We start from the raw sequence: 20,323 nt of genomic DNA on the forward strand, positions 1-20,323 counted from the left end.
TATTATTATATGCGTCTTACACTTTCGATTACATTTAATGCATGCTGAACAGTTATTTCTTTTTTTTAAAATAAATTTTTTATATGGTAGTGCATGTAAATCCATCACAGCAATGGCTGGTGTGTATGTTTTTTGTGCATTAAAATAATGCTTAAAATAAAATCATTAAGAATTTAGAATTCAAAAGATGCTTAAAATGAAAATAACTATTTTCTGACACTTCAGATAAATTCTACTCGTCCAAAATAAAGTCACAGACCATAATGACCACTTGTTTGTTTTGCAAATGTTAATAAATCAGCTTTATTTCAGGCTTAGATCTGTATCTAATGTATGAATTTAGCTAAATGGTTTCTTTGGACTTTAAAAACATTACACTGACAGAAAAATGGCAGATATAAAGGTATTACTACTTGAGTCATCTGAGTGGAAGCAGATTTTTGTGGTTCACAGCCCAAATGTAAAGATCTAGCAGAAGGTAGCAGACTGAGGCATTGCATTTCTTTAAGGAGAAAGGGCAAGACAGGCATAGGAGACGCAGGCAATCTTTTTAAAGGGACGTAGTGCTGAACAGTTCAGAACATACTGTCCACATGGCACAAAAATTCAAGAGGCATTGTATAATGATGTGCTTACGAAATCCTAGTGGAAGAGACGGTCTGGACGAGGCTTCCACGCGCTGTCTACAACCAGGAGAGCCCTGATAGTCTCTGAAGAGCCTGCTACACTTCCTCTAGGAGAGCGACTGACACAGGATATCCTCATATTGTGACACACAGACACACACACACAGTGTCAAACTAGGATGTGCGAGACATCTTCATAAAGACAAAAGCAATGCAAAAAAGCACTAAAACAGGAAATAAATTACATATTTACACTGAAATGATAGACGTGTGCAATTGAATTACAAATGGAATTACAAAAATGTAAAAAAAACAACAACAACAACAACTGTTATGCATTTCTGTGAATCTCAATCCACCATAGCAAAATAACAGAGTGGAATAGTTCTCACAAAAATTGATGTTGTTCCAAACTCATGACTTCTTGTCTTCTGTGGAATCTAAAAGGAGATATTCTGATACATTTCCACACAATGAAATTGAATGGGGAGTGGGCTGTCGCACTCCAAAAATGGCAAATTGTGTGCTGTTTTTACGACTCGAAGCAAAATAATAGCTCTGTGTAAATAATATGAAATTTTAATTTCAGAGATGAATTTGAAGTGAAAGCGACTTACAAAATAATAGCTGTGTATGAAAAAATTGTCTGAAATTTGTATTTTTTAGCAAAGATTTGAAGTGAAAAACACTAAAATATTCCTCACGCAAAACTACCGCACAATCTCAATAGACTTTAAATGTGGCACACAACTTGTGATACATTTGGTATTATAATGTCATATCTGCATTTCTAAAATGCCAGTCTCCATCCATTTTTATTTTAAGGAAAGAGCAGTGTATTCAGTAAAACATAATTTTAAGTTACAAACACAATTTTACATGAAAAAAATGACTAACATTAATACCTTTGTGTGAAGAATGGCCTGAAATTTCACTTAGAGGGAAGATTTTGTGAAAATCAATTTACAATTTAAATTTGTTCGTTGCGCAAAACTATTGTATGACTTCATAAAACTTCAAATGTAGAGCACGAGTTCATATGACTAGATTTTGTGAGATTTTTGTGGTTATTTTTGGCATTTCTCAATCACAAAAACTCCAGTCCACATCCACTTTCACTGTATGGAAGAGAGCAGCGTGAACATTCTGAAAAATAGCTCATTTTTAGCCCCACAGAAGAAAGAGTAATACAGGTTTGAAGCAACATCAGACAAACTATTTCTTGAAATATTCACAAAGCTACCCTGCAACGTAAAGAACCTGATTGAAATGATCCTAATATCTAATACTAGCTATACAAAACATCCCAGTACAATCTGATCTGCCCGTTCCAAGGCACATCTGTCATCCCTTATTATTAACGCTCGTCCATGAATTCATCTACACACAACATACAACTCGACTGATTTCTTAAAAATAGGGCGGGTTTGTCAGTAGGTCGTGTACTTGTGTGTTTTAATTTAAAAAAAAATCAGGACGACCACATTAGAAGTTATTGTATGTGGACTGAAAGGATACTTACAAACAAATTGTGCATGTTAGTGTGTGTCGTGCATCTGTTACTTTCATTTTTCCTCCTGGTCTTGAGTTACCAGCACTCATTTAATCAAAATAACCTTCTCTAATATTGCCCCATAATTCACCCCTCTCACCGTCACTAGTGGCTACATGTCCGTGACTAAAACAAAGACGATACAATAATTTCCCTTTATGAGTATTCCTCATTGATTTCGATACGAGGTGCACAAACAGTAACAGGGCAGAGTTTAAACGATCGAGTGCAAATCAGGAAGTAAGGTGGCCGAATAACGGCCGCTGCTGATGCAAAGAGTCTCTTAAGACGTGTGACTGGAATGTGTGTGTGTGTGAGTGTTTATCAGTGGATGTAGTCCTTAGTGTGTTTGTTAGGAGAGGACAGACAGCGTGACGCTTCCCCGCTGCTTTTTCAGTACGGCCACGGCCTGCTCGTGTGTGACGCCCTCCAAACTCTCTCCGTTGACCGACAGCAGCTGGTCGCCACGCTTCAGACGCCCATCCACCGCCGCTGCCCCCTGTAGGTAAGAGGAGAAGAGGATTATTTATTCATTTACAGAATTAAAGGTGATCAATTGACCAGTATTACTCTACATAATGCAGATTGCCTTATGCATTTTTGGGTGAGCTAACCCTTTAAATGTACCAAATTTTTGAAATATCCTTATATTGCATGTATAATATTAAATATTATGGACTATTATTATCAATAAATATTAATATATATAAATTATGTATTACTTTCATATTTTCAAATATGTTTTCTTTGAACAATATGTCCGTGCAAGATATTCATCGACTGCCAGTGGGGTTGGAAGAGTCATCAGAAGAATCATTTCACATAAACACAAAACATGTTTTGCTTCTAGGTGAATATGAAGTGTTTGACACGAGTCTTATCTCTGGTTATGTTCTTGTGAACCAGAGCTCTATGCTGCCACCTGGTGGCCAGAGCATGACCACAAATGTACAATCTGCACATAGCAATTTGCTGTAGGAATATACATTTCTTGTCTGTTGTACACATCCACCTTTTTATATTGTACAGATGTTATATGCAGGGTTCTGGACATATTTAAGCAAAAATATGTAAGCATGTGAAATTATTTGATTTTAAGTATTATTACTTAATAGTAAAAGTATTATTTTACTGTTATTTATTTGCTGTTATCTTATTTATTTATTATTTTGAATTAGCCTTTATTTTTATATATATTTTTAGGAATTTTCATTTAAATTTTAGTTCATGTTTTAGTAATTTTGTGCTTCTATAATTTTTCAGATTTTTAGTTTCTTTATCGTTTATATTCAGATTAACCCCCCCCCCCCTCAGTTTTAATAAATTTAGTACTTCAAATAACATTTCAGCTAGTTGACTATGAAACTTGAATTTTGACAATGAATTTTTTTTTCTGTTTTTTTTTTTCCTAATATGTTGTTTTATTTCAGCTTTTTTCAATAGACAAAAATATTTTTTATAGTTTTGGTTAACAATAACAACACTGATATCTATCTATCTATCTATCTATCTATCTATCTATCTATCTATCTAGTAACTGTTTAATCAATATAAACTAATATTATAAATTACGATATTCCACACTATTATAAACTTTATATTTATTGCTACAAACAAACACTATAAAATAAAATACATTTACATATACAAAATTGTACTAAAACCATGTTCATGCATTCTATTCTATTCAGAAAATTTAAGACAATCCTTGAAAAAATAAAATAACAACTGAAAAAGACTTACTTCATTTCTTTCTTTTTCTTACTTAAACAGTAAGCAATAAAACCTCCAGAAAAATAGGAGTGAGTGAGAAAGAAAGAAAGAAAGATAGAAAAAGACAATACAAGTAGTGATTGCCCATTAAAACTGGGATGGTTGCTAGGGTGTAATTTATTTAATTGCCTATAAATGATTGATAAATGCCTGAATAATTTGTGAAATAAGTCATTTAATTATTTAGCTGGATTCAAAGTTGTGCTGTCCACGAGTAACATGTCTCAGTTTATCAGCGCGTTTAGGCCAAGGCTCTGATTTCATGGCCGACGTGAGGTGTCCAAATGTGTTTAGTTTCATTTAATCTGCAAATGATCCTACAGGAATTACCTTGCTGAAGACTGTTTTGACGTAGATGGGAAGATCTCCATGTGGACTCCCAAAGCCGCCCACGATGCTGAATCCCAGCCCCTCTGAGCCCTTCTCCAGAGTGATGGTCTTTGGCTTGGGCGTCCTGTCAATATGACACACACACAGAGAATACAATCATATTTAATAAACTGAGAATTCTGTAATGGAACGTTTAAGGTCAAACAGGAAGTGGGAGTCTTGTTGCCATGGTGATTTCACTCACTCTGGTTCCACCGGCCGGACCTCTGGATTGGTGCTGGGGGTGGAGCTACTGGACAGACTCTCCACCTGACTGGCTATGGCACTGATGTTGGTGTCGGCAACCACCTGTCAATCACAGACGGGCACTGTCAAACATTTAAAGCAAATAAATGACTCGGTCTTGAAAGTGTGTTTTCTTCCATTTAGATTTGTGTGTTTTCACAAATGACTATCTGCATGTAGATAACAGGAAACTGCTCTCTATGTTGCGTGTGTGTTTGGCACCGAAATGTATGCGAACAATCCTTTAATGTTCTTCTTGGCGAGCGATCGCTCAGCCGCTGTTCATCAAACCTCTGTCTCCCTCACCAGAATCAAACATGCCTTTTTCTGTCATGTTTCATTTCAATTTTCCTCTTCCATTAAACTCTGGGCTGGCTATGAGGGCAGTGAAAAATTAATTTGCATATTTAATTAATGGCAAAGCAATTAAAAGTAAAATACACAACAATAAACAAAAGCTAATTAGTGAATGAGTCAACAACAACAGTGAAACACTCCCAAGTCATCACACTCGCTATCTTCACCTACACCTACTGAGAGAAAGAAAGAAAGAGATTGACAGAAAAGAAAAAAAATTTAAGAAAAAGAAGAAAGTGAGAAAAGAAAGAGTGAGAAAAAAGAAAGAAAGAAAGGCTAAAAAAAGAATGAGATAAAAGTGAGAAAAAGAAAGAAATATAAATAAATATTTAAAAACAAAGAGGGAGACTGATTAAAAAAAGAAAAATGAAAGAGTTTGAAAAAAGAAGAAAAGAGAAATAGAAATAAAGAAAAAAAGAAATGTGTTAAAAGAGAACGAGAAAGAAGAACGTAGTAAAGAAAGAAAGATAGGAGGAAGACAAGGAAAGACGAAAGAAAAAGAAATTAAGAAAGAAAAGAAAGGAAGGAACTAGGGCTGGGCGATATGGCCTAAGAAAAAAATCCCAGATTTTTTCACAAAAAAAATCAGATTTACGATTTAAATAGATTTTGTCCCCCTACTTAAAATCAATCTGCAGATGACAAAAAAATTGTTCAGAAAAAAATACAAGTTTAACATCTTTCTATTCAATAGATAGGAACCTAGTCTGATGTCCAAACAAAACATTCAACAGCATTAAATATCAGTGACTCTAGGTTTTTTTTGGCGGGATGATGACGAATGATTTGCAGATCCTGTGCACCACTGACAAAATCTGATCTTGTATAATGTGTAGTAAATACTGCCACTCCATAGTATAAACAGAGCGGTGCGATCGCGAATCTCGAAAGTGAAAGTGAAACTAAAAGGCAATCGTGCAATCAAAAGCAGTTTCAATGCCAGGCATAATAGCGGCTCCCTGATGCCCGCAATTTTATTTACAGTATGATTACCCAATGATAAAACTGTGAGAGAATATATGGAAATATATATTTTCCTCCCATCTCATATTTATTCCCCTTAAGGAGTTCCGTAGTACACGTCATTTTCTGTCCGTAAACGGTATTGGGAGGCGGCGGATTGCGGGGGGAGGATCACGATGCAGGCTTAACATCGTGATGTCTAAGCCATCTGCGATGGATGGTAGCATCGTCTGTCAGCCCAACCATATTATGGCAAATGCGCAGGGGGGGAGGGCTGAGCCCATTTGGAACTACGGGAGCCCAGAGGGGAGCGTCAGCGGATGTTAAAGAGAAAAACGATTTTCATTCAAACAACTCGATGTAAACTACACATTCGAGCTAATCGATAAAATCGATTTATCGCCCAGCCCTAGAAGGAAGAAAGAAAAGAAAAAGAAAGAAAGAAAGGAGGAAGAAAAGAAAAAATAAATAAAGATAAAGAAAGAAAGAAAGGTTGCTAGGGTGTGCTCTAATTGCCAATAATTGACTGCTAAAACCAATTTATTAAACAAGACTTTTATTTAATGCTCAGGCCGCTGTGATGCAGTTGCTAGGTGGTGTTATGGGTGTTGCTATGCACTTGCTAGGGTTTCTGAGAAGTTTTAGCATGTTGCTATGCCACTAAAAAGTGTTGCTATGCTGTTGCTAGGTGGCTTGGAGTGGTTTATAGAAAATGATATTGTGGCTACTAATCTGTTGCTAGGGTGTTCAGAGTAGTTGCCAGGGCACTGAAATGCAATGCAATTTCTGAATGTTCCAAGCAGTATTTACTATACTACTATGCCACTATTAAAGTGTTGGCATGCTGTTGCTAGGGTGTTCTGAGTTTTGATGTTTGCTTTTGTGAAAATGGAAAACATACAAAAACATACATACATACATACATACATGCATATATATATATTTTTTTTCTCTTCATATATATATATATATATATATATATATATATATATATATATATATATATATATATATATATATATATATATATATATATATATATATATATATATATATATATATATATATATATATATATATATATACACAGTGCCCTCCATAAGTATTGGAACAGTAAAGACAAAATTGCTCTGTTGGCTGTGGAGTCAAGACATTTACAAATATGATTAAAAGATGAATATGAGACAAAACTACAGAATGTCACATTTTATTATTAACCGTTTCAACACATACGTTTTACCAAATAAAAAGAACAGCACTTTTAGAGTTCATCCCACTCATTGATGTGAGCATAAGTATTGGGACAGTTGAACATTTGTCAGAGCATCACCCCAGCTTTCTGGAAGTTGTTGGTGATTTTACAGACACGTCTTTTAGGATTAATTTTCACAGCTTTTATGATTTGTCTGTCATCAACTACTGTTGTTTTCTCAGCCGATCAGGTCGTTGTTGGTTGCTGGTGGTTTCCAAACTCTTGATTTCTCCATGCCCTTTGTTTTTGCTTTAGCTCTAACTGACTTCCTCTTTTCTTTTAGCATCCAAATTGCTTGCTTTTCTCTCAAAGTCAGCTCCCTCGTCTTCATCCTGGTTTGTGTGTGTCATCATCGAATGGAAGATTCAGAATGCAGAAGTAATGGATATAATTGATACGACACATTCCCTGCTTTTAATATCTGAAGAATTAATGCAACAGGACACAGCTGATCACTTAGAAAGACCTGTGAGGCAACTGCTCCAATACTTATGCTCACATCAGATAGAGGGATCAAACTCTAAAAGTGCTGAACTTCTTAGCTGGTAAAACATCTATGTGTTGAATCACCCAATAATAAAATGTGACATTCTGTAGTTGTGTCTCATATTCATCTTTTAATCATATTTGTAAATGTCTTGACTCCACAGCCAACAGAGCCATTTTGTCTTTACTGTTCCAATACTTTTGGAGGGCACTGTATATACATATTACACACACATACATACATATTTTTTTTTTCATATACATCAATACCACGACTGAAGTGAGACCCTTGAGCAAGGCACCAAACCCATAAGTGCTCCCCGGGTGCCGCAGCATAAATGGCTGGCCACTGCTTCGGGTGTATGTTGTGTACACTTGGATGGGTTAAAAGCAGAGCACAAAATCTGAGTATGAGTACTTACCTTTTTTTTTCTTCTTCATATTGCACGCACACACGCACGCACACACGCACGCACACACGGGGAAGTCATGGCCTAATGGTTAGAATTTATTCATTTGCAAATAAAATCTTTAAAAATCCTACAATGTGATTTCCTGGATTCTTTCCCCCCATTCTGTCTCTCATAGTTGAAGTGTACCTATGATGAAAATTACAGGCCTCTCTCATCTTTTTAAGTGGGCAATTTTTGTGTGGGCAAAAAAACTTGCACAATTGGTGGCTGACTAAATACTTTCTTGCCCAACTGTCTGTATGTATGTATGTATGTATGTATGTATGTATGTATGTATGTATGTATGTATGTATGTATGTATATATATATATATATATATATATATATATATATATACACACACACACACACATAATACACACACACACACATACATACACACATAACACACACACACACACACAAATACAAACAAATTAAATAAAAAAAGTGAGAAAGCTAGAGATGAAGTGGGAGTTGATGAGAGATATATACCTCAGTTGGGTGGAACAATTAAACTTCTCAATGTACATTATCACAGGCAGAATGACAAAGCAATATCAAATTGTCTGATTTCTGTGACATGAGTAATAGCATAGGGCATTACATATGTCCAATTAAACATATAGCAGCCAGAGAGTGAGAAAGAGAGAGAGTATGCTCTCTCAAACGAGTGAAGAGGGAATGAATGAGCGAGAGAGAGAGAGAGAGAGAGAGAGAGAGAGAGAGAGAGAGAGAGAGAGAGAGTGAGTGTAAGAGAGAGAGAGCTAAACAATAATTGCTCTCTGAGCTGCTGTAATCAGGACTTTGCAGGCTGGGCTCCCCTGTTTAAAAGCCCTGTGCATTCCTCCTGGAACCACGCAGATAACAGCACATTTGCATAAAGGACTGGGATTATCTGGCAACCCGCGCACAACTGCCGCACAGCTGCATGCGGCTGATAACAGCCCAGTGACACAGCACCAACCACTCACACACACTACCGTGAGTCCAAACAAACAGCCGCTCACACACATACACAGCGCACTGTACTTCGATACACAGACTCCGCTAACACACACTGATAACCATACAGAACATACACACACGGCGGCTCTGCATAGCAATAACAGCACACAATACAAGCGTGTATACACACATCATTGAAACCACAGCTACTACATGCAAAAACGCGACAATACGCCACTATAAATTTTTTTTTTTAAATACCATGGTATTCTCAATATGGCAACCTTCGTATCTGATATCTATCAACAAATGCTAACATATACAAACTCCACGTGCTATATCAAGCTAGCGGTGGGCAACGTGAAATTTCTGGGGAAAAAGAAGAAACCCACCAAACAACTCTTAAAAACGTTCCGATTAAATGTGGGGGATATCGCGTGCCACACCAGACGGGTCGGAGGGTCTGTTCAGCGCCAACAGCTTCTTTAAAGCTCGAGTTCAACCCACAGACTGTCTGGCGTGATCCTGTTTACAAGTACAGTGTTTTTAAATCACATTACTTAACGTGCGTTCCCTCATTAGCTAGTCAGCGAGCGGGAACACTGTAGCTAATTTGAATTGTGGGTTGCACGCTTGGTAGCCTTGGCACTTCGTTAAACTAAACTAGTTCATCCATTAACCCCCCAGAGTCATGTGGAGCACTTTTTATGATGGATGGACGCACTTTTTTGACCTTCAAAATCTCGACCCCTAATCACTGCCATTATAAAGCTTGGAAGAGCCAGGACATTTTTTAATATAACTCCGATTGTATTTGTCTGAAAGAAGAAAGTCATATACACCAAGGATGGCTTGAGGGTGAGTAAATCATGGGGTTATTTTAATTTTTGGGTGTTATTGAGTTGAACGTGTACCTGGAGGACGATGGTGCCGTAAGCATTCTTCAGCATATTTACGACGTCCCCATGAGTCAAGCCATCCAGAGACTGAGAGTTGATGCTCACAATCCTGTCACCTACCTAAAAGAGGTACATTAAAGGAAAAAAATCACTTGAAATTCATTCATTCACTGATACAACCCCAACCCCCAGCAGTGCCCTTCACACCCAAACCACTGTATGATGCTTAATCAATAACTCTCGGCCTAATTTATACAGGATGAAAGTGGAAAATGAGCAACAGAAAGGAATGGGAAAGGCAAGAATGCTGTACTTTGAGGCGATGTGTCCTGGCAGCCACACCGTTGGCCTGGATCATGGCGATGAAGATGGGGATGTCGCCCAGTGGACTGCCCTTACCACCCGCTATGCTGACACCCAAAGCATCAGTGGGACCCTGAAAGAGCGAGACAAGGGTGCAATAAAACAAAATGAAAATATTGAGCACCATAGCTAAACCTATACTGCGCTGTTCAGATGTAAATGGGTTTACCCGTGTGATCTCCACTGTCCGAACACCTGCCTCTGTCCCTGGAGGGATATAAAAGTCACACATTACCTTTTGATTTACAAACCTTTAAAACTTTAAAGGTATAGTTTGTCCAAAAATGAATATTCTGTCATTAATTTCTCACCCTCATGTCATTCCAAACCCATAAGACCTTCTAGATACACAAATTAAGATATTTTTGATGAAATCCGAGAGCTTTCTGACCCTTCATATACAGCAACGCAACTGGCCCAGAAAGGTACTAAGAACATTGATAAAACAGCCCATGTGACAAAAAGTGTTTCCGTAGCTTCATAAAATTACGGTTGAACCACTGATGTCACATGGACTATTTTAACGATGCTCTTACTACCTTTCTGGGCCTTGAACGTGTCAGTTTTGTTGCTGTCTATAGAAGGTCAGAAAGCTCTCGGATATCATAAAAAAATCTTTATATATATATATATATATATATATATATATATATATATATATATATATATATATAAATAATGGCCAGATTACTAGTACTTTTGGTCATTTTGGTTTATCAGCATCAATTATGCTTGCTTTGCCAACTTGTACCAGTTACAGCAATTAACAGTTGTATTACATATTTATGTGCATTATATTGGCCATTTGTAGACCACCGGTTTAAAGGGCTAGTTCACCCAAAAATTAAATCGCTGTCATTAATTGACCCTCATGTTGTTCCAAACCAATAAGACCCTCGGTCATCTTCAGAACACAAATTAAGATATTTTTGATGAAATCCGAGAGCTTTCGGACCCTCCATAGACAGCAACACAACTACCACATTCAAGGCTCAGAAAGGTAGTAAAGACATCATTAAAATAATCCATGTGACATCAGTGGTTCAACTGTAATATTACGTAGCTACGGGAATATTTTTTGTGCGCAAAGAAAACGAAAATAATAACGTTATTCAACAATTTCTTCTCTTCCATGTCAGTCTTCTCCGGCATTCATGTGCATTCTTCTCTTTGCAAACAAGGCACAGTGCATGTGTGTTCTACATCAGAAAGGCTCCTGAACCAGCAGCATCACACACATTTGTCGTGGTACTGTTGTGAATACCGGAAAAGACTGACATGGAAGAGAAGAAATGTTGAACAAAATCATTATTTTTGTTTTCTTTGCATGCAAAAATATCCACATAGCTTCATAACATTATGGTTGAACCACCTATTTTAATGATGTCCTTATTACCTGTTTGGGCCTTGAACGTGGTAGTTGCGTTGCTCTCTAAACTCTCAGATTTCATTACAAATATCTTAATTTGTGTTCCAAAGATGAATGAAGGTCTTACAGGTTTGGAACGACATGTGGGTGAGTAAATAATGACAGAGTTTAAATTTATGGGTAAAATATCCCTTTAAACGAGCAATTCCATGAGATCCCACTTGCTCGATAGAATTAAAAGTGACTGCTTAAAATAAAAACTTTTGTGAAATATCTTGGGCAATTGTCCTTTGTGATGTATAAATGTCGGCTAACACAAAAAAAAAAAAAAAAAAAAAAAAATTTTTAAACCAAGTAGATTTCTAAAGAAACAACTGGAAAATTTGACAAACAACAGCAAATGTGACCGCAACTTTAATCTAATTCAAACAATAGAAGAAAACAAGCACACCTTTTACAGAGGCACTTTCTAAACACTGCCACTAGCTGTCAACAGATAAGTAACATGTTGTTTTAAGGCTGATTTATAGCCGTTTTATGGCTGTTTCCTGCAACTTCAGAGCTGATGTGGTGCAAGAAGTACCTGCGCTTTTGCTGTTGGGCTCAGTGATGTTTCGGCTGTTGCTGTTGAGGGTTTGAGAGGGGGGCAGACCCACAGCAGGGGGCGTGGGGGCTGGGGTGCTGCTGTTGGCGCTCACGTGGTTCATCTAAATGAGAAAGAGTTCGCTGAAGGTGCTATTCCACACATATCCACAACATACTCATGCCATTGCACATGCATACATCTCAGTTAGTGACAAGTGAGCGCATGCGGACATGTAACCACACACTTCCTGTGCTTTCTCAGGCAGTATGGATGAGTAACAAACACAGATGCCCATGGCCATACACCGCTGGTTCGCCCGTCCGCTAACATGCACTAATGATTGGGTTAGAGTTCGGCATGCTGGACCTTCTGGACGTGCCGGGAAAGCCCACCTGACTTCCCTGGGAGGTGCGTCTGGAAGAGATCCAGGAGGCAGCCTTCAGTCGGCCCAGTTCCAACAGCACCTTGCCCCTGGCGCACTGCAGGATCACAGCACACACGATGACGCACACGCAACTTTGGCATTGTGGGCTGTGTCTTCTCGCTCGTATCCTCTCAAACACACTTTCACATACTTTCGAGAACCTTTATACACGTGCACAGACCTGATGCCACAATATAACACCCTCATTCTCGTCCAGAGAGCCAACCCCATTGAGCAGAACTCTGCAGGGAGGGTACAGCCATATGACATGGGCTCAGTGCAACCTTATTCAAGCCAACATTTCCCACAATTCCACCAACTGGCACAATACTGCAGCTGAAGTTGATATCATGAAAGCCTTTTCACATGCCTCCCAAAGAACTGCAGAGAGCGCCATGAATGGACAATTTTCGTTTCATTTGCATAAACTGCATATTGTGTAAAAAACAAAACATCCTAACAACATGACGGATTTACCTGAAGTAAAACTGACAAGATTTATTCTGCAATTTTGCTATATATATATATATATATATATATATATATATATATATATATATATATATATATATGTATGTGTGTGTGTGTGTGTATGTATATGTGTATACAATCGTGGTCAGAATTATTGGCACCCTTGGTAAATATGATTAAAGGCGGCTGTGAAAATTAATCTGCATTGTTAATCCTTTTGATCTTTTATTTAAAAAATTCTCAAAAATCGAACCTTTCATTGGAGTATAAGAATTTAAAATGGGGAGGAAATATCATTATGAAATAAATGTTTTTCTCTAATACACATTGGCCACAATTAACGGCACCCTTTTATTCAATACTTTTTGAAACCTCCATTTGCCAGTTTAACAGCTCTAAATTTTCCATTATAAGATTTCTAACAGAGTCAGTCACTTATTGATTTTTTATCTGTTGGTATTTGATAGAATCCATGATGCCATGTGTCTAAACAAGATGTCCAGGACCTCCAGCAGAAATATAGGCCCACAACATCACAAATACAGCAGTATATTTCATTGTACACATGGGGTACTTTTTATCCCTGTGTTCATCAAACCCATCTTGACTGTTTGCTGCTAAAAAACAAATTTTTTAGTTTCATCTGACCATAGAAGCCAGTCCCATTTGAAGTTCCAGTCATGACTGATAACTGAATATGCTGGAGGTTTTTTTTGAATGAGCTAGGAGAATTTTTCTTGAAACCCTCCCGAACAACATGATGTAGGTGCTGTTTGATAATTTTTTTAAAGGTTTTCTGACCCCGAGACTCAACTATTTTCTACAATTCTCCAGCTGTGGTCTTTGGAGAGTCTTTAGCCACTCAAACTCTCCTTCTCACCGTGCATTAGGACGATATAGACACATGTCCTCTTCCAGGCAGTTTCGTAACATTTTCTGTTGATTGGAAATTCTTAATTATTGCCCTGATGGTGGAAATGGGAATTTTCACTGCTCTAGCTCTTTTCTTAAAGCCACTTCACTAATTTGTGAAGCTCAATTATCTTTTGCTGCACATCAGAAATATATTCTTTGGTTTTTCTCATTGTGATGGATGATTAAGGGAATTTGGGCTTTGTTTTACATTCGATTTATATTTCTGTGAAACAGGAAGCCATGTCTGGATAATTTCATGTTCATAAACCTCCTGGAGTGCTCAAAATTGAATATGAATGGGAATATACTTCAGAGATATTTTACTCATAAGAATTTCTAGGGGAACCAATAATTGTGTCCAACGTGTGTTTGAGAAAAACATTTATTTCATAATGAGATTTCCCCCCATTTTCAATTGTTTTAGTTCAATGAAAGGTTAGATTTTTGTGATTTTTTTAAATAAAAGATCAAAAGGATTAACAATGCAGATTAAATTTCAATGAATGTCTTAAAATTTAAAAAAACAACAACAACAAAAAACGGTTGGGCTGGATATTGTTTAATATCACTTTAAAGCATATTTTTGGGGATTGCTGATATGCTGATATCTAACTTAACCACAGCAAAAATTATGATACACTGATGCTACTGTTAAAAGAGACCAAAACCATTAAATGAAATGTGTTTTAACTATATCTAAACAAATGAAATGGGTGGTAGAGATGCCACATTTAATTTGACTGTATAACCTGTAAGCCGGCATCTATATATCTGTCGATCATAGCCCTGTTTTCATTGCAGAAAATTAAATATGGATGTCTACCCTGACCATTATAATTGTAAAGCATGTGAAAAACAGTGTTTTTATCACTTGAGATTAATTATGTAGTCCTACATAACACTTTGGATGCCCATGAATGCTTCAAGCTCTATTTTTTAAAATAGGAATAAACGTCGCAAACACTTTTTTCTTAAAATCTCCTTGGAATCATTACTGTGATTGCAGACAAAACAAAATGTTTAAACAGTCCAGAAATTGTTTATGCCACTAAATACACAATCAAACAGCGACACCTAGTGGCAGAATCCCGCAGCTGCTTCAACTAAATCTGCCCATGAAATTTAGATTTGGAAAGTGTTGCAAACTGGGCTTTGAGTTTTAGGATTGAGGTGGAGCTCACCTTGAGAATGGCAGCAACGGTCTCTTGTGAGGCCTGTCTCATGTCCTCTCCATCCACAGACAGGATCTGATCACCCTGCATCAGTCTGCCGTCCAGATCAGCCGCTCCGCCCTTCACCACATCTGAGATGAACACACCCTTACCATTTCTGAAGAGAGAGAAAAAGAGAGATAGGAAATTTAGTGTCATGTTTATGTACAACCAAAATAATTACTGTTTTGTGCAGTTTGTTTTATTTTTTAAATATTATTGTATTGTGCATTTAATTAACTGTTTTATTTAGAAATATAATTATATTGTGCATTTAGTTTTATTATTTTATTTTATTATTTTGTGCATTTTATAAAAATATTAGTACTGAGCATCATTTATTATTATTTTATTTCAAGACTATTACTGTGTAAAACTATAATATTATTTTACAGTTTTTTTATTCTATTATTTTTTAAATGGTTACTACTGTACTGTACATTTGATCTTATTTTAAATTAGTGTATTGTGCATTCTATTATTTTATTTCAAAATGATTATTGTACTGTGCATTTTTTTTATATGTCGCTTTAGATGATTGTACTGTGCATTTGGAAAATGCAAGTTGCTTTGAATAAAAGTAATAAAACGTAAATATATTATTTAAAAATATGATATTGTGCATTTTCATTATTTTAAAATAATAATTATATTTTATTATGCATTGTTTTATTTATTTAAAAAATACTCTATAACCAATTAAAATATTATTGTACTGGAATAATTTTTTCAAAATTACTTAACTCAATATTTACTGTACTCTGTATTTTATTAAGATACGATTTTAAAATTATATTGTATAAAGCATTCTTTTTTTGTATAAATTCATGATATTATTTTAAAATGATTACTATAGTATTGTGCATTTTATTTATAAATGATTACTGTATTTTCCCTTTTCTCTTCATGAGGAAACAAGCTTGCACTCACCTCTTGCCGACGATGCTCAGGCCCAGCCCGCGTCCGGTTCTCTTCTGAAGCTCAATGCGGAACACGTCGAGGTTCTCCTCGTCCCTGTATTGTGCCTCGTCACGCAGGACCGTCAACCGCACTTTGGCCGGTGTTTGCCGTAGAGCAGCTATTGCATCTTCGTGAGCCACGCTCCGCAGATCTACTCCATTCACCTGCAGGGGGCACCAGAGAACACAGTCTCCTTATATTTAGCAATAAAACAATTAAGCAAAATTAAAGCTATTGAAAATTACTTTAAAATAATATAATAAAAATAATAAAATAACAATAAAAATTACACAAAATTACTAAAAAGTAAACTAAAAGAAAATATAAAATTTAAAAGCTAACTCATAATGATGAAATAAATATTCAGCACATAGCAAGAGCTTATGATCACTCTACTCTGTCCAGAAGATGGCGCTATTGTCAAAGTTAAATACAGAGAAGCACTGCTCAGCTCTATAATAATTCACAATAATACTGAGCCTCGAACTAACATCAAATTTCCATTTTGCTCAAGGCAGACCAGCTGTCAGTGACATTACAGAGATGTCCCGCTCTCCAACCTTACAACACACTCTCTCGTACACACAAACAAACCTCGAGAATCTGATCTCCGGCCCAGAGACGGCCATCCCGCGCCGCCGCCCCCTCCTCGTACACTTCATGAATCACTATGGCATCCTGAAAAGAGGAGTAATATGCCAAAAAATAAACTATACATTCTTAAAATCACATGTTTCTTAAAGGAACAGCTCACCTTAAAATTCTGTCAACATTTACTCAGCCTTACATTGCTTCAAAGGCATATGAAACACAATATGTAACACAAATTGACTCTTTAGCCATCGTTCAAGTCTGAAATCATACCATAGATTTGTGTGAAAAACAATAAAAGTTTATATTAAGTTATCAGTGTTAATTAAGATTAATATTAAAATGAGCTTATTTTTCATTTTAGTTTAAGATTGTGAATTTTGTTAGTGATTGTCTTTTTTTTCTTTTCTATTTCTACACAGCTATTTATTTTTATTTCAGTTATAGTTTTAGTCGTTTTAATATACCCGGAGCAGTGAAAATGACTGTGTGTTCACGGTGTGTGTGTTTCACTGCTGTGTGTGTGCACTTTGGACGGGATAAATGCAGAGCACTAATTCCGAGTATGGGTTACCCCATAGAGCTTTAGTACTTTAACTTAAATTATATTTAGTTGCTAAGGCAAAATCCCTGATAAAGCTTTTATGTAATATTTCTATTTTATTTGATTTTATTTCAACTGTATTTTAATTACTGAAAACTATTTTTAATATGCCACAACAGATTACTTATTACTTACACGACATATTCCTTACATGACATGTTTTACTTTTGAGAATCAATCATTATTTTGAGTCGGATCTTTTTAACAAATCTCTCAGTTCACAAAAATGTAACGACTTGTTTATGAATTATACTGATCAGGTTCTCGGTTTCAACTCACTGATTTCATTCGGTTAAGAGCTCACAGGAGGAAAAGATTATTACCGAATAATAACTTTGATAACAAAAATGTTCAGTTTGTTCCTCGTACAAAGCCTTTGTAACACAAGTAATATAGTGCATGTGTCATACGGATCAATTTTATGATGCTTTTATTTGCATCCTTTATTGAAGCTTGAAAGGTTAAATCATTTTTTTTGTGTAACTGAATAGAAAAGAGCGACCTGCACATTTTCTGAAATATCTCCTTTTGTGTTCAGCAGAAGAAAGTATGTCGTACTGATTTGGAGCGACGTGAGGATGTATAATTTCTGTTTCCCTTCACCTTTAAAATCCTTTTATATAAAAACACACACTGAGACTTTTTTTTTCAGCTGAAAACCTGTGGAGCCCGAGGGCTGGTTTTGTTGACTCAGGAAACGTTTGACCGCTAAACTAGCCCACAGAGCCGGAGCACAGCAGAATTATGATGGCGAGGTGGCAGTACACTGATAAAAACCTGAGGCGATGTTCGTCTCTGCATTCGGGCAGAGAAAGCCAGGGCAGACAAAAAGCTCCTGCTGTGACCTGCCTGTTCTGATGCAGACCTGCGGCCCACTGGAAAGAATGAGCCCTGTCACTTTTATCTAGTTATTTTTGAACATAAGACAGCATCCTGGGTGTGCATGCTACCAAATCTAGGTAAAAATAAGCAAATCAACAACATTGACTGAAACTGACATTAAAATAATTCATTCATGCATGTTTCAATCAAAGGAGTTGTATGTGGATAAATATAACATTTAAGTGAAGTGACATACGGCCAAGTATGGTGACCCATACTCAGAATTTGAGTATGAGTAAAAATGCTCTGCAATTAACCCATCCAAAGTGCACACACAGCAGTGAACACACACAGACCATGAACACACACCCAAAGCAGTGGGCAGCCATTTATGCTGCGGCGCCCGGGGAGCAGTTGGGGGTTCGGTACCTTGCTCAAGCGCACCTCAGTCGTGGTATTGAGGGTGGAGAGAGTGCTGTACATTCACTCCCCCCACCTACAATCCCTGCCGGCCCGAGTCTCGAACTCGCAGTCCGACTCTCTAACCACTAGGCCACGACTTCCCATTTATAAATATATGGGTATATTTATATTTATTTATTAAGAATACATTGTTATATATATTATAGTGCATGTAAAAGTATATTCTATATTCAAAAGCATATATAATAATATAATAATGTTTGCCTATTGTCATGGAAAAAAAGTGTGTTTATTTTGCAAATTTTCTATAAACACAGTCCAAAGACCTGAAACTGCATTAAAACTCTGGGTTTCTGAATTTTATTTATATATATACTAGGGATGCACGATATTATCGGACCAATATCGGAATCGGCCGATAATGGCTTTAAATGTAAATATCGGCATTGGCCCGATATGAAAAATTATGCAGATATGTCTCGCCGATAAGATTAACTCACATGTGCTCAGGGTGTGCTAGCGTTTAGGTCACGTCAGCAGTGTGGCTCATTCTTGAAGCAAAGTTTTGCCTGAATGATGATTAGACTGACTGTTTTGGATCGCTTCATTTAAACTGAGAATGCACGTACAGAATGACAGATTCGGTGTGTGATAGAGTAAACCGTAATAGTACATGTAGCGGCAGCCTCCCCCGGGTCCTAACGCCCGCTCAGTAAGGAGTTTTAATTCTGTAGGGGGCGCTGTTGGCCTACTTCAAATAAAATGAAAGTAAAATACACAAATAACATTTAGTCTGTGTTTCTGATCAAATAAAGCAGTAATTGATGTCATAAAATCATGAGTATGTTTTGATTTAAATGTCAGAAGCTATAGTTTACATGAATAAAAAAAAAAAAAAAAAAAAAAAAAACAAACACGACACTTGTAAGTTAAATAATTCTATATATACTGATTTATTCATTAATGTGTAATATGTTATTTTTTTAAACAAATTATGATCTTCAAATTTTCAGAATTATATATATATATAAAAAAATAATTATATATATATATATATATATATATATATATATATATATATATAGAGAGAGAGAGAGAGAGAGAGAGAGAGATTATTTATAGTTATTTCCAAAGCTTCAATGTACTGTCATTATAAAAGAACTTCATTATTGCTTATTTGATTCTAACAAACAAGTTTTTGTTAAAAACTAACCAAAATGTAAAAAATAATTTGCTTATAATTTCCACACTGGATAGATTTGGTGTTGTTTCCAAACAAAAGGAAATATATCGGTATCGGCATCGGCTATCAGCCAAGATGAGTTTAAAAATATCGGCAAAAATCCAATATCGTGCATCCCAAATATATACATTTTATTATATAATTAAGCTGAAAGCTGCCAGTTTGCTAACTAACACTTAAATCACTGATTTAGAAAACTGAAATCATAAAAACAGAAAATAATAAAAAGACATAACTAAAGAATAAAAACAAATTACACGAGAAAAATCGAAAGACAAAACTAAAAAGCCAAAAGACAAAAACTACACAGAAAAAAACTGAGAAACCCCCCCCCCCAAATAAAACAAAAAATGCAAATAAAAAATAAAATAAACAAAGAAAATAAAAAAGCAAAGATTTAAATTAACACACAAGACAA

At 36.2% G+C, this 20,323-nt stretch overlaps 1 protein-coding gene across 1 annotated transcript in view; it reads right to left on the reverse strand.

The window, feature by feature from the left end:
• Positions 1–282: 282 nt before the first annotated feature.
• Positions 283–20,323, reverse strand: part of LOC306867785 (inaD-like protein) — a 126,761-nt gene continuing 106,720 nt past the window's right edge. The window contains exons 38-47 of the mRNA XM_079413659.1: positions 16,817–16,900; positions 16,193–16,386; positions 15,233–15,380; positions 12,239–12,362; positions 10,456–10,493; positions 10,237–10,359; positions 9,939–10,043; positions 4,526–4,629; positions 4,282–4,405; positions 283–2,677 (exon numbers count right to left, since the gene is read on the reverse strand). Of these exons, the coding sequence (XP_079269785.1) occupies positions 2,531–2,677; positions 4,282–4,405; positions 4,526–4,629; positions 9,939–10,043; positions 10,237–10,359; positions 10,456–10,493; positions 12,239–12,362; positions 15,233–15,380; positions 16,193–16,386; positions 16,817–16,900 (1,191 nt within the window). The 3' untranslated portion in view covers positions 283–2,530. The remainder of the gene's footprint in view (positions 2,678–4,281; positions 4,406–4,525; positions 4,630–9,938; positions 10,044–10,236; positions 10,360–10,455; positions 10,494–12,238; positions 12,363–15,232; positions 15,381–16,192; positions 16,387–16,816; positions 16,901–20,323) is intronic.

This window comes from Barbus barbus (genome assembly GCF_936440315.1).
Source record: "Barbus barbus genome assembly, chromosome: 49".
NCBI lineage: Eukaryota > Metazoa > Chordata > Actinopteri > Cypriniformes > Cyprinidae > Barbus > Barbus barbus.